This window comes from Petaurus breviceps, unplaced genomic scaffold (assembly GCF_028583685.1).
Source record: "Petaurus breviceps papuanus isolate PSGF00001 unplaced genomic scaffold, PetGlider_PUasm1.0 90775, whole genome shotgun sequence".
NCBI classification, from domain to species: Eukaryota; Metazoa; Chordata; class Mammalia; order Diprotodontia; family Petauridae; genus Petaurus; species Petaurus breviceps.
In genome coordinates this window covers 3801464-3814457 of record NW_027187342.1, presented here as the reverse complement: position 1 = coordinate 3814457, position 12994 = coordinate 3801464, and the positions used below count along the sequence as shown (strand labels likewise).

The window sequence follows — 12994 nt, the reverse complement described above, 5'->3', positions numbered from 1 at the left end:
TTCAATGAATGCAATCTATAATGGATCAAAAGAGTTAAATAAATTCAATATGCAATATGCAGAATATAAATATAAAAATTTAACATAAAATGGACAAATCCAGAACATACTTATATTTTCTATTACATTTACCTGAGTTTTTAGTGTTCTCTCATTTAATAGTTGTTTCTCAAATTGTGTTTTAATAACTGATATGTTTGTTTCTTCATCTTTCAACCTTGACATTTCTGAAATTTAAAAAAATGTAGTTTGCTTATAAAAATAAAATTTAAAATAAACCCTTAAGCAGACTAAACATATATTTCATTCTTAGTCAATACATACGCTCTTGGACTTCCTTGACTTTATTATTCAGTTCTTCCTTCTCATTTGCGAGATTAGCCACATCACTAGTTAGTGTCCTATTAGCCTCCTCGAGCTAGGAAATGAAAAGAAAAATAAAGCAAAATCTCTTAAGTTCTGGTTAACTGCTAAAATTTTTCTGTCTTTGGTTATTACCTTCTGGAAACTTATTTTCAATTCTCTCTTTGGTCTGTTTCCTCTGAAATTGCTACTACCCAAATGATTTCTTTTTCTTATTAATATGCATGTTATAAACTAAAGAAGATTCACTAAGATCTCAGAATTATACAGGTTTTGGAAATTATGCAACTTCTGACTTCAAGTAGGCTTCTTGGAGGATGGGGAAAGCAGCAGCAATACGAGTTAGATAATTTTATCAGATCTCAGAAGCATTTTGAAAAACGTAAGTATTAAAAACTATAATCCTCTACATCTTGGGAACCAAATAAAAATTCTAACTTTATCTTTTAAGTATAGTACTATTCAGATTGTAAGTGTAAAATTTCTGGTGTTTGTAATTATTTGCTTTTATTACAGGTTCTTAAAATATTTTATGGGGTCACAAAAAGATGACACAACTGAAAATGACTAAACAAACAACAAAAAATATTTTACCCCTTAATCTTCTATCCATGCTTCTTTAAATCTTTAACAAACACATGAGAGATCAAAGTCTCTCTATTTTGTGATATTCAATGTGAAATACATTGTCAATGATATGTGATTTAGCAGCAATAATATTAAAAAAAACAAATTGGTGTACATATGGAAATGTTTCCATTTTTGTAGCAAGTAGCACAAGGGCAGTAAATGAACATGATTAGGAAGAATTTGATAGATTGAGTTCTAAACTTCACTGAACATTAACAAAAATAGCTACACTGCTTCAATGAATAATTTGCCTTTATTTTCACTCTAGTAATACCAAAGCCCTAAGAAAGAAAGGTGGAAAAAAAATTTTGATCTACATATAAAGTGGTTCTATTTAACTTAGTTTTTTTCCCTTAACATTCCCACCTTACTATAACTAGCTTAAAGGGTTCCTTTCAAAATGTGCTTTAAAAAAAAATAAGCATAGAAATTTCTCTACTTCATAAGGATAATATACTTCACTTACACAGTACTTTATGACTTACTCTTTTTTAAGGGAGACAGTACAAATACTAGAATCCCCATTTTAAAGATAATACAAGTGAGGCTCACATAAGTTAACTGCTTGGGACCGCACCGCTAGTAAATATCAAAACTAGTTCTCAAATTCAGGTCTCCTAATTCCAGGATAAATGTTCAGTTCATTCCCAGCCTCTGCAAGTTCACTATATTTGTTTAGGTTTCTCCTGGAATTTTTCTTGAATTGTCATGATGGAGCTAAGAGTTAAATAAGTTCAAAATTTTAACAAGAGTATTTGCTTTACTCAGCGAGTAAGAGCACCGGCTCCAGTGTTGGGACGACCTGGAGATCGAATTCCGGCCTCAGACACTCAGCACCACACCCACCCAGAAGCAAGTTACTTAACCCCGATTGCTTTAAAAAAAAAAGAGTATTTGCTTAGAATGGTGAAATTTTCAGAATTTCTCTGTGAAAGATTTATCATAGAAGAATATAAATTTTACTAAATTAAAATTGTAAAGAGATAATTTACTTACAGATGCTATTGTAGCATCTTTTTCTGCAAGTTCTTGTTTGTGTCGAGCCATCATCTCTTTAATTTCCAGCTCTTTCATGATCTTCTCTTTTTCCAAATCAGAGTACTGTTCTTCCGCAATAGAACGGGCTAGCTGCTCTGAATCAGCCTTTGTCAAGGTGATCTCAAGCTGTGCAGCCAGGGAGTCCCTGCATTTTCAGAGATACAGCAATTTAGTACAAACATGTCTATTGTTTCTGCCTATCACAGTGCCTGGCACATAGTAGGTATGTAATAAATGCTTGCTGAGTGACTGTGAATTCAGCTTTGGCTTAATGTTCTTTTGTGCTGCTCATTGTCTTACTGGAGGAACAGAATTTAACCCTCACCTCTCATCCTGTAATTCCTGGCTCTTCTGCTGCATTTCTTTGCAAAGCTTGGTCTTCTCTTGACATTCTTCTTTAAGCTCTCGAACTTGTGTTTTATAGAGAGTCTAAATTCCAAAATATAAGAACAAAATGTAAAAAACCATCATTACTGCCACAAAGAATGGAACTTAGGTTTCCATTTTTAGGATGACTCAAGATGCCCCTGTTCTCCCTGTGGGCAAAAAAAAAAAAAACCCTGGCTAAAGCATAGTATCTTTTCTAGGGGCTTAGAAATAATCTACAGAGTCATGATTATAGCAAATAGTCCCTTCGAAGATACCTATGTCACATGGTTCAAGGATTATAGCAGAAAACTTCTGGTGAACAAAAGGTTCATTTTATATTTATTTCATGTTTATATTTCTGGGTACCTGACTGAGAATGGAAAGTGATCAGTGAATATGGTTAGATGGGTCTTATCTAATGGAGATGTTCTGAAGTACTAAAGAGTAGAATTAGTAACAATGGGTGAAGGTTGCAGGAGCAGACCCTGGCTTGATATTAGGAAAAATTTTGTAATGATAAACCTGTCTAAAAGTAAAATAGGTTGAACATGGAGTCAGTGGGTTCCCTATAATTTGAAAGTCTTGAAGCAAAGACTAGATGACCACTTGTTACAATTGCTAAAGAAGAAATTCTTGTTCAGGTATGGGTTGGACTGACTTTTGAATTTCTTTCCAATTTTAAAATATGTTTTTATGATTTCTGAGTTATTTATTCAAACAAATATTCAATGTATACACAAAGCATTTCACTGATCTTCATTTTCCCTAAAGAAGTAACTTCAGGGGGTGGAGCCAAGATGGCGGAGTAGAAGCAGGACCTCCTTGCTGCTCCGGCTTCCACCTTCCCCAATCCATGTAAAAAGGGGACTCTAAACAAACTTTGGAGCTGTAGAACCCACAAAATGACACAGAGAAGCTAATCTCCCACTGAGAACAGCAGGGCAGGCCGGCAGGAATCGGCCAGCACAGCGCTCTGGGAGCTGAGCCCAGCCAAGCCCAGCCCCACACCAAGGCTTTAGCCCCAGGGCAGGCCTGACTAGCCCCAGGAGGGACTCCAGAACAGCAGCAGCTGTGGCCATTTCCAGATTTATCAACACACAGATGTGAAGGACAAAGTGAGAGGTCAGTGCAGTCTGGACTTTGGGACAGTAAGTGGGAGTGCATGGCTTTTGCCCCCCGGAGCAAGAAGCCGCTGAGGCACAGGTACAGCCAGCCAGCGCACGTGGCAGCTTCAGCTCCTGGCCTGCAGAGTGTAGGGGGACCAAGCACCAATCTGAGGGGTAATCGCTCTTGCTTTAACCTGCTGGGATCTGAACTGCAGTCTAGGGTGGAGGTCCTGGGGTGTATGTCCAGTTTGCCAGAGCATGTAGAGACCTCAGAGAGGGCACCTCCGGCAACTGAGAAAACCTCAGCGTTTGGGACGGAAGTTCCCCTGTCTGGTGGCAGAGTCCTACTGTGGCAAAAAGCCCAGGGGTCAAGTGACTGAGGGGCGACATGACCATGCAAAGGAAACAAAGCAGACAGAAGATTCCAATATTAGACTCCTATTTTGGGGACAAAGGAGCAAAGCATGGAACAGGAGGAAGACAGTGAAGTCAGAACTCCTGCACCAAAAGCTTCAAAGGAAAATACAAGCTGGTTACAGGCCACAGAGGACCTTAAGAAGCAGATAAGAGAAGTGGAGGGAAAACTGGGAAGAGAAATGAGAACGCAAGAAAATTACAAAATGAGAGTCAACAGCCTGACTGAGGAAAATAACACTTTAAAAAACAGATGGACTCAAATGGCAAAAGAGGCTCAAAAAGCCAATGAGGAGAAGAATGCCTTAAAAAGCCAAATTTGCCAGATGGAAAAAGAATCTCAAAAGCTCAATGAGGAGAATCATGGCTTCAGAATTAGACTGGAGCAAATGGAAGCCAATGACTTTATGAGAAACCAAGATGCTGTTAAACAGATCCAAACAAATGAAAGAATAGAAGGCAATGTGAAATATCTCATGGGAAAAACCACTGACCTGGAAAATAGATCCAGGAGAGATAATTTAAAAATTGGTGGACCATCTGAAAGCCATGATAGAACCTAGAAATCATCCTTGAGGAAGTTCTCAAAGAAAACTGCCCTGATATTTTAGAATCAGAGGGCAAAATAAAGGGTGAAAGAATCCATCGACACCTGCTGATAAAGATCCCAAAAAGAAAACTCCTAGGAATATTATAACCAGGTTCTGGAATTCCCAGATTAAGGAGAGAATATTACAAGCAGCCAGGAAGAAACAATTTGAATATTGTGGAAATACAATCAGGATAACCCAGGATCTGGCAGCTTCTACACTGAGGGATTGAAGGGCTTGGAATATGATATTCCGGAGGGCAAAGGAGCTGGGATTAAAACCAAGAGTCACCTACCCAGGAAAACTGAGTATCATGTTTCAGGGGAAAATATGGTCATTCAGTGGAATAGAGGACTTTCAAGCATTCTTGCTGAAAAAACCACAGTTGAACAGAAAATTTGACATTCAGATACAAGAAGCAAGAGAAGGATGAGAAGGTAAACAGGGAAAAGAAATCATAAGGAACTTATCAAAGTTGAACTATTAACATTCCTACATGGAAAAACAATAATTATAACTTATGAAACTTTTCTCAGTAGTTGAAGGGAATAGAAATATATATATATATGTGGGTATATGGGCATATGAACACATATGTGAATGTGTGTATATATGTTTACAGGTATACATAGAGGGCACAGGACCAATTTAACAGGAAGGGATGATACTTAAAAGGTGAAATTAAGAGGTAAGAAAGGAATATAATGAGAGGAGACGGGGAGAGACAGAATGGGGTTAACTATCTCATACAGAAGAGGCAAGGGGAAATAGTTACAATGGAGGGGAAGAATAGGAAGGCAAAAGGGAATGGGTCAACCTTATTCCCATTGAATTTGGCTTGAGGAGGGAATGAAATACACACTAAATAAGGTATCTCACCCTACAGGAGAGTAGAGGGGGGAAGGGGATGAGATGGGGAATAATAGAAGGGAGGGCAGGCTGGTGGGAGGGAAGTTGGAAGCACCCACTTTTGAAAAGACATGGGATCAAAGTAGAGAATAGAACAAGTGGGAGGTGGGATAGGAGGGAGGGAAATATAGTCAGTCTTACAATATATCTACTGTGGCATTAGCCACACATGTACATCCTATACTGAACTGCTTATCTTCCCAGTAAGGGTGGGTGACAAGGGAGGAAGGGAATGAATCTGGAATTCAAAGTTTTAAAATCAAATATCCAAATATGTATGTGCGTGTGTATATATATATACACTATTATCAATACTATTTTACATGTAATTGGGAAATAAGATATACAGGCACTGGGGCATAGAGATCCACTGGAAAAGTCAAAAGGGGTATGGGAGAAAATATGGGAGAGAGCAGACTGGAGGAGGAGATATCCTGTGGGACTGCTATTTTGGGGGGGTGGGTAGGGGAAAAACAGGGAGAAAATATGTAACTCAAAATCTGGTGGAAACGAATGATATAAATCAGAAGTTAATAAAGCATTTAAAAAAAAAAGAAGTAACTTCAAACAATGAGTATTTATAAGATCTTAAAAACTGGTAGGTCCTTTTAAACTTATCTAGTCCTACGTGAAATTTTCATTAATTTTTTCCTCTTACTAAAGGTCGATTGTTTGATTTTATTACCATTGATTAAGCTTGAGATGTGACTACATCTTGAGTGTCTTGGGGAAGTTTCAAAGAGGTCTCCACTACAGAGACGGGGAAGGTCATATCATGAAGAGGAAAAACCAGCAATTTAGAATAAAAATTTTGCTAGTTAGTGGTATATTTATACTGCTGATACTTTTATTTATAATTTGGAAACAGATGGAAAAATTACATAACACAATTAACTTTTCTTGTTAAATATCCATTCCTTCATTATAAATACATGCTCTTCATACTCTACAAAAATATCATTACTGTCCCATTACCAATAGGATATGTGCCTACATCTCTTCAATACCTTTCCACTGAGGAACAGCAGTATATTTGCACTAGCACATCTATACTCTTTGGTCTAGTATTCTTTGTTAGGATTTGGCTATACACCCATTGCTCTATGAGCAAATAACCCAAAAGGTCTTGACTTCAAAACATAGAAGCTTAAATAATATTGTAAACTTTTGATTAAAAAAATTCAATAATTACATTAATCCTACATTAAGGATAGTGATTCCCCACCCCCCTTAACTTTTGGGGAATAATAAGCTATATAAAATAAAATTTTGGTTTGGTAAAAACATTTTAATCATATCTAAAAAAAATGACTCATTCTATAGGTATAAACTATATCCTTTAGTTTAATAAAAAAGGGTAAAAAGTCTTACCAACCAAAAAAATGAGTTAGCTTTTCAATGAAAGTACTTGGTACCTACTGAGAAATATTGTTCTGCTTCAAGCTGATCTTGGAGCTCTTTCATTTGTCCATCTGCATCTTGTCGTTCTCTATTAGAACATAAATTCAGGTTATCTTTATTCAATTTAACACATATCCACAAAACATAACCATATGGTTTAGGACAGATTATCTAGCTTAGCTCTTTCACTTTAGAAGAAAAACATATCTAACGTGGGCCCCACAATTGATTAGTGGTAGCATCTACAGGAGGTCAATCAAGCAAAGAATAAACTGTAATCTAATAATCTAGTTTTAACAATCTAAATGAGAAGCTAGAAGAAAATGATACAGTCATTAACCCACTCTCATTCTGATGAAGCAGTGGAGATCCTAACATCCCATAGATTGCTAGTTCTGCCACTCACTGGCCAGGTGACTTTAGAGAAGCCTTAAATCAGCTTCCCCCAACACAGCCCGGCGATTCTACTTCCAGAGGCAATGTGAGGTGGTGTACAATGAGCCAGCTCTTGGTTAGGAGATGTAGGTTCAAGTCCTACTCTGCCACATACTCTGAAGTCATGTTTAACTATTCACTTCTTAGTGCCTTGGGTAACTTTTTCAGATTCTAAGTTGCAGAGAAGGTACAGATTTGCATTGGCAAAAGACGTAACACCAAGTACTTACTATACTGATAAAATCCAAAGTCTATCTAAAAAAAACCACACCTTGGGGCGGCTAGGTGGCATAGTGAATAGAGCACCAGCCCTGGAGTCAGGAGGACCTGAGTTCAAATGTGGCCTCAGACACTTAAAACACACATGCACACACACACACACACACACACACACACAACTAGCCGTGTGACTTGGGCTTAACACTTAACCCCAACTGCCCTTCCTCCCCCTCCAAAAACAACAACAACAATAAAACAAAAACACACCATACTTGCACTACATATACCTGAAAGGGTCATAAGGAATAAAACTTTATAAATCCTAAAGCACTGAATTAATGAAAAACAATGAGACCTCCTAAGTGTAATTTAGACCAATATACACTGAATTTTTCTGTATTAAATTTTAAAATGTTATGTATGCTTTAGCATTACTTTTGGGGAAGGAGGAGAGAGAAAAGGAGGTGACATAATCAGGGTTAAGTAACTTGCTAAGGGTCACATAGCTAGTAAATGCCAAGTCTGAGGTAAAACTTGAACTCAGGTCCTCCTGAATCCAGTGCCAGTTGTCTATCCACTGCACCCCTATCTGCCCCCATTTGCATTACTTTTAAAACCTAAATAATCAGACTGATTGAGCTATTACTGATGACTAGAGGAAGAAACTCTAGTAATTTCTTCCAAATGAATCTGACAAACTACCTTATTCATTGTTATTTTAGTAAAATTATTGAAAGAATACTTTATTTTGAAAATGAAAAACTGGACAATCATTGTTGAGCCAAATAGAGTTAAACTGGTTATATTATCCTCATTTATAGTACAGAGAGAATTCTTAGGAATCTAGGAATTAAATTTCTGTTCATTTTTGTGAAGCCTATATAAAATAGGATTTTCAAATTTGGTCTATTTAAATGGTCTGCATAAACTATTCTACAATCATGATAATCCTCTTCCTCACTAGTTCTACTAATGCAGAATATCCTGTATTTTAAGGATAATCCATAAATGGAAAATTGGGTCTTGGTTATTTAAGGGATGTCAAAATTTACTTACTTCCGAAGTTCAATATTTTGCTTTTCCAGACTCATTTTGATTTCCATAAGATGATTATTTTCTTGTTTCATTTGTTTTTCAGACATTTTCAGTGTGTTGACTTGTTGTGTTTGCATCTTCAGGTCATTTTGTGTGAGGCAGCGCTTTTGTGTTTCTTGCTCTATTTTTAAGGTCAAGTTCCTAACCTAAAAAACACATTTTCCCCACCTTGATATATTAGATAAATATAAATAATTTCCTTGCTAAATAAAGACGATACATGACAAAGAACAAAGATTTTCCTTTTAGACAATTCTTCACTATACATTCAATGTTAAAATTAATTTCATATTTATGAGAATTTATTTCCTTCCCAAATGGAAGGTCTTATAGTCAATTACTGATTTTAAAAGAAACTGAAAATGATAATAACTAGAGGATAAGAAGTGACATTTAAAGAGACCTTTAAGGCTCATAAAAACACTTTCTGTATAGTAATCCCATTAGGTAAATAGTATAGTACCGTGTTTCCCTGATAATAAGACACTGCCTTATTAATTTTTTTGGACAGAAAAACACCAGAGGGCTTATTTTCAGGGGAGGGCTTATTTTAATGAACATTGACAGCAATTTTAATAAACAGGTAAATGTGAACAAAAAAATGTACCTTTATTCAATAAGCAAATCACTGGGGAAGAACAGGATGACGTGCTCACTGCTGCAGCTCGGAGCACGGCGTGCGTTTCACCCGGGGGGGGGGGACGGGACGGTGCGTACAGAGGGTACCGTAATGTAGCGTGTAGCGCAGGGGATCACCTTCACTACAGTAACAATCTCAATAGGGCTTATTTTCGGGGGAGGGCTTATTTTAGAGGAATCTTACACAGTAAGGGGAGGGCTTATTTTCAGGATAGGTCTTATTATTGGGGAAACACGGTATCATACTGATTTTGCAAACAGGAAAGAAACTAAGAAAGGTAAAAGTGGCTTGCTTGAAACCAATTAGAACTAATAAGTGATGGAGGCAGGATGTAAACCTAGGTCTTTTGACCCATTTGACCCATCTTTTGCTTTCCATTCTACCATATAGCTTCTTAAGATACAGAAATATATAAGATGTATAGTATTATACCACAATACACTATCATACAATTGTAAAGCATATATAATCAGAGGGATTATTTCAAATCTATAAATAATTTTAACACAATTCATTTATAAAAATTTTTCTTACATCCTCATTTAGTTTGTCCTTCTGTTTTAAGAGTTCGTTGACTTTCTGTTGGGATTGTTTGAGATCACAGTCTAACATTGAACATCTTTTTTCAGCTTCCAACAGAAGGTTTTCCACCTTTTGTTTTAAAGTTCTTTCTTCTAGGAGTTTCTTCTCCATTTCTATTGGAGCATGGGAAGGGGGCGAAATGGGAGAAAAATGTTAAAATAATTAATCAATTTGAGCAAAATTGAAGGATATGAAAGAGTATCTAAAAGAAAAAAAAGAAGACTAGGCCTCCCTACTTCACTTAGGTTTGCAGGGGGTGTTCACCGGCCTGAGCTCTCACCTGCTCTGGTTCTCACTGGGGTTGGTTCTCCCTTGCCTAGCCAACCTGCTAGTCCCCTGCTCCTGAAGGCCACTGTATCAAGTGCAGACACCTGAGTGGCTTATTAGCTCACTGCAGCTCAGAACTCCCAAACTTCAGAGATCTGCCAGTCCCATCCTCCTTGTAGCACAGAGATTTTACTTTAATTTTATGCAGAATTTATATAAAAGCAATAGTCTAAAAAACTATTAATTTCCACTATTCAAAAGATATTCCTATCTGGCTACTCAATTTCTAAATATTTAAAATTCTCATTGACTTTCTAGTTCATATAATCTGAAATCATAAAAGTTTTGGTATATTCCAATAATCATTCAATTTAGTAGGAACAAGACACTAAGAATTCTGTTTATCTAAGGCTATACTTTTATAAGATGATTTAAACAATTGTTTAAACACAGTTTTCCAATATTCTGACATGCCCAATTGCTAGGAAAAAAGTAGAGACTATTTTCTGGTAGTTTCCAACCCCCCTTTTTGGTCTTAAAAGCATATACAATATACTATATACACACACAATTTCTATTACCTACTTTTACAAAGAGCTCTTTCCTACTACTCAAAAATTATTTTAACCTAAAAATCTTATATGACTTGCAGAGAAGCATTAACAACATAAATAAGGTTATCTTTTGATGTTTATCTTGACTATAATTTGTCTGTCCCCACTTATAATCACTCTGATCCTTTATGTTTGATATAACATGAAACATGAGATTGTAGGAAGACTACCTTAAACAAGGTAGTTCCTACTTAATACAATTATATGTTTGTCTCTGGTAATGTTAGAGGATAGAACTGTGCCTCATCTGATTCATGATTCAAGTCAAAATGAGGGCAGATTAAGTTGTGTTTCTCTAGACTGAGCTTCGTTCTACTCTAGATGTATATATAGAAATCCATACCCATCATTTCCATTACTTTTGAGAAAACTTTATCTTCATCTAAACATAACAATGCAGAAGTTTGTTTCATCACCTTCTCCTGGGCCAGAGCAGGAATGTATAGGAGATATTAGTTAGAAATTTTTTCTTTTATCATGCCTAGCTGGTACTTAGGATAGGCATGGTGACTTCTTCCTTGGACAGCTACATTTACATTCTTTTAGACTAGACATTTTATAATAAAATGCAATATTAAAGACAAAATGGCAATGTATATAATGTCAGTCCACCTTTCATTTCTGAATCCCCACGTTTTAAACTAGCTTTAAATGGAAATTATCTTTAGTTATATACACAAAAGACACTGTGCCTATCAAACCCAAATACTGTACTTTAATATGAAATACCATAATTGCAAATATGATAACCAGAGAGAAAGAATTATCCATAGTCATTCTGAAAATGTTTTCTCAATGCTCACTTTTTTGCCTTCAAAATTCTGGCTTTAATTAATATACTAAGGCTTGTTTGCTATCTTATCTTGGTCAGAGATATTAGTAAAGAAGTTAATTTTGTCTGATATTCAGCACTGAGTGTAAGTTGTTCTGTGACTAAACCAGGATGAAATTTTTGTCATGCCAAAAACTTAAATTATAAAGTAAGAACTGGTATACTAGATGCACTGGTTATCATCAATCTTTCTCTTATATAATCCTGGAATCTTATAGTTCAATATTTTTCAATGACCCTAACAAAACATTAAACTATTCTAAATGAAAATGAACTATATTCAGTCCTCTTCCTAATACTGATTACAAGAACTACAAACATAGTTTCAATGATAAATTGAAAAGGCCTAGTTTGTAGGTCCATTCATTACTTATTTTGCCCATGGATGTTTGTCTTATTTTAACCAATGACTCTTCCAAACTTCTCCAATGTGTCTACTTAATCCCTTACTCACAGGCTCCTCTTAAAATCATCTCTTATTTATTTGTGAATTCTTCAGGTTTTTTTTTTTTACACCAAGATGTAATTTTTATACAGGAGCATCCCCAGATGCAGTAAAATAATAGATCATAATAATATCAGTATATCTGAACTTACTATTTTTTGACATACTGAATTATAACATCCAAATATAACCACACAAGTTACCCAAATGAAGAAAAAATGCGGAATGTTTCAACTATCACTCCAAAATACAACCTTAACTAGAGCTAGTTAAACATATTAATTATTTAAATATATATTTACAATTCAACAAATGTCAGAATTTCAGATACCCAAATCCTTGTCCAAAAACAAGGATAGCCAACACAACACTATCCCTACCCAACAATGATTCACAAGTCTTTTTGTCCAGATCTAGGATTTCATCAATGTAAGGAGTGCCAGGTGAGGAAAATTCCTCTATCAACATAGATCAGAAATTATTTTTGCAATTTATATTCTTAATAGCTGGAAGGAGAAGAGAAAGAAGATAACATATTATAAATGAACTCCACTATATCATTTGGCCATTTGTCCAAAATACAACATCTGGCAATGAACTCAACCAATGCCTATACCCCAGGAGCATAAATTCTCCTAACCAAGAATAGCCACATCAATACCATATGGTAATTGTATATGCATTAACATGGTTTCTGTGGAACAAAATACATCATGTAACTTTGTTTCATCTCATACTATGTTTTCTAAGGGCCAAATGGATAGAATAGCAAGGTATATTTACTGAACTGCAATATAGGAAGAAGCTGTGAAGGGCTATTGAACACTGCTAAGAACAAACATCCAAATCTGAAATCCAAAGAATTAGAAATAGCTTTCCCAATTCTGTATTTTTTCTCTATGTGGTAAGACATAGGTGGAATCTGGTGAACTTCAAGCATGATACAAGATCTAGCAATTACATGTGGAGAGATGTGCTGCTTTTAATTTTAAAATGACTCTAGACTTTTTAAATTACTCCAAAATATTTGAATTACATTGCTAGA

The 12994-nt window shown here is 35.7% G+C and overlaps 1 protein-coding gene across 6 annotated transcripts in view; it reads right to left on the bottom strand.

The window, feature by feature from the left end:
- The window catches only part of ROCK2 (Rho associated coiled-coil containing protein kinase 2), a 182768-nt gene that overhangs the window by 17441 nt on the left and 152333 nt on the right, over positions 1 to 12994 (bottom strand). For all 6 annotated transcript variants that reach the window (XR_011164608.1, XR_011164609.1, XM_069068910.1 and 3 more), the window contains exons 18-24: positions 9744 to 9904; positions 8531 to 8715; positions 6839 to 6908; positions 2357 to 2460; positions 1990 to 2176; positions 325 to 418; positions 133 to 227 (exon numbers count right to left, since the gene is read on the bottom strand). Coding sequence is in view for 4 of the 6 variants with exons in the window: in XM_069068910.1 (XP_068925011.1) it covers positions 133 to 227; positions 325 to 418; positions 1990 to 2176; positions 2357 to 2460; positions 6839 to 6908; positions 8531 to 8715; positions 9744 to 9904 (896 nt within the window). In the remaining 2 variants the exon portion in view is untranslated. The remainder of the gene's footprint in view (positions 1 to 132; positions 228 to 324; positions 419 to 1989; positions 2177 to 2356; positions 2461 to 6838; positions 6909 to 8530; positions 8716 to 9743; positions 9905 to 12994) is intronic.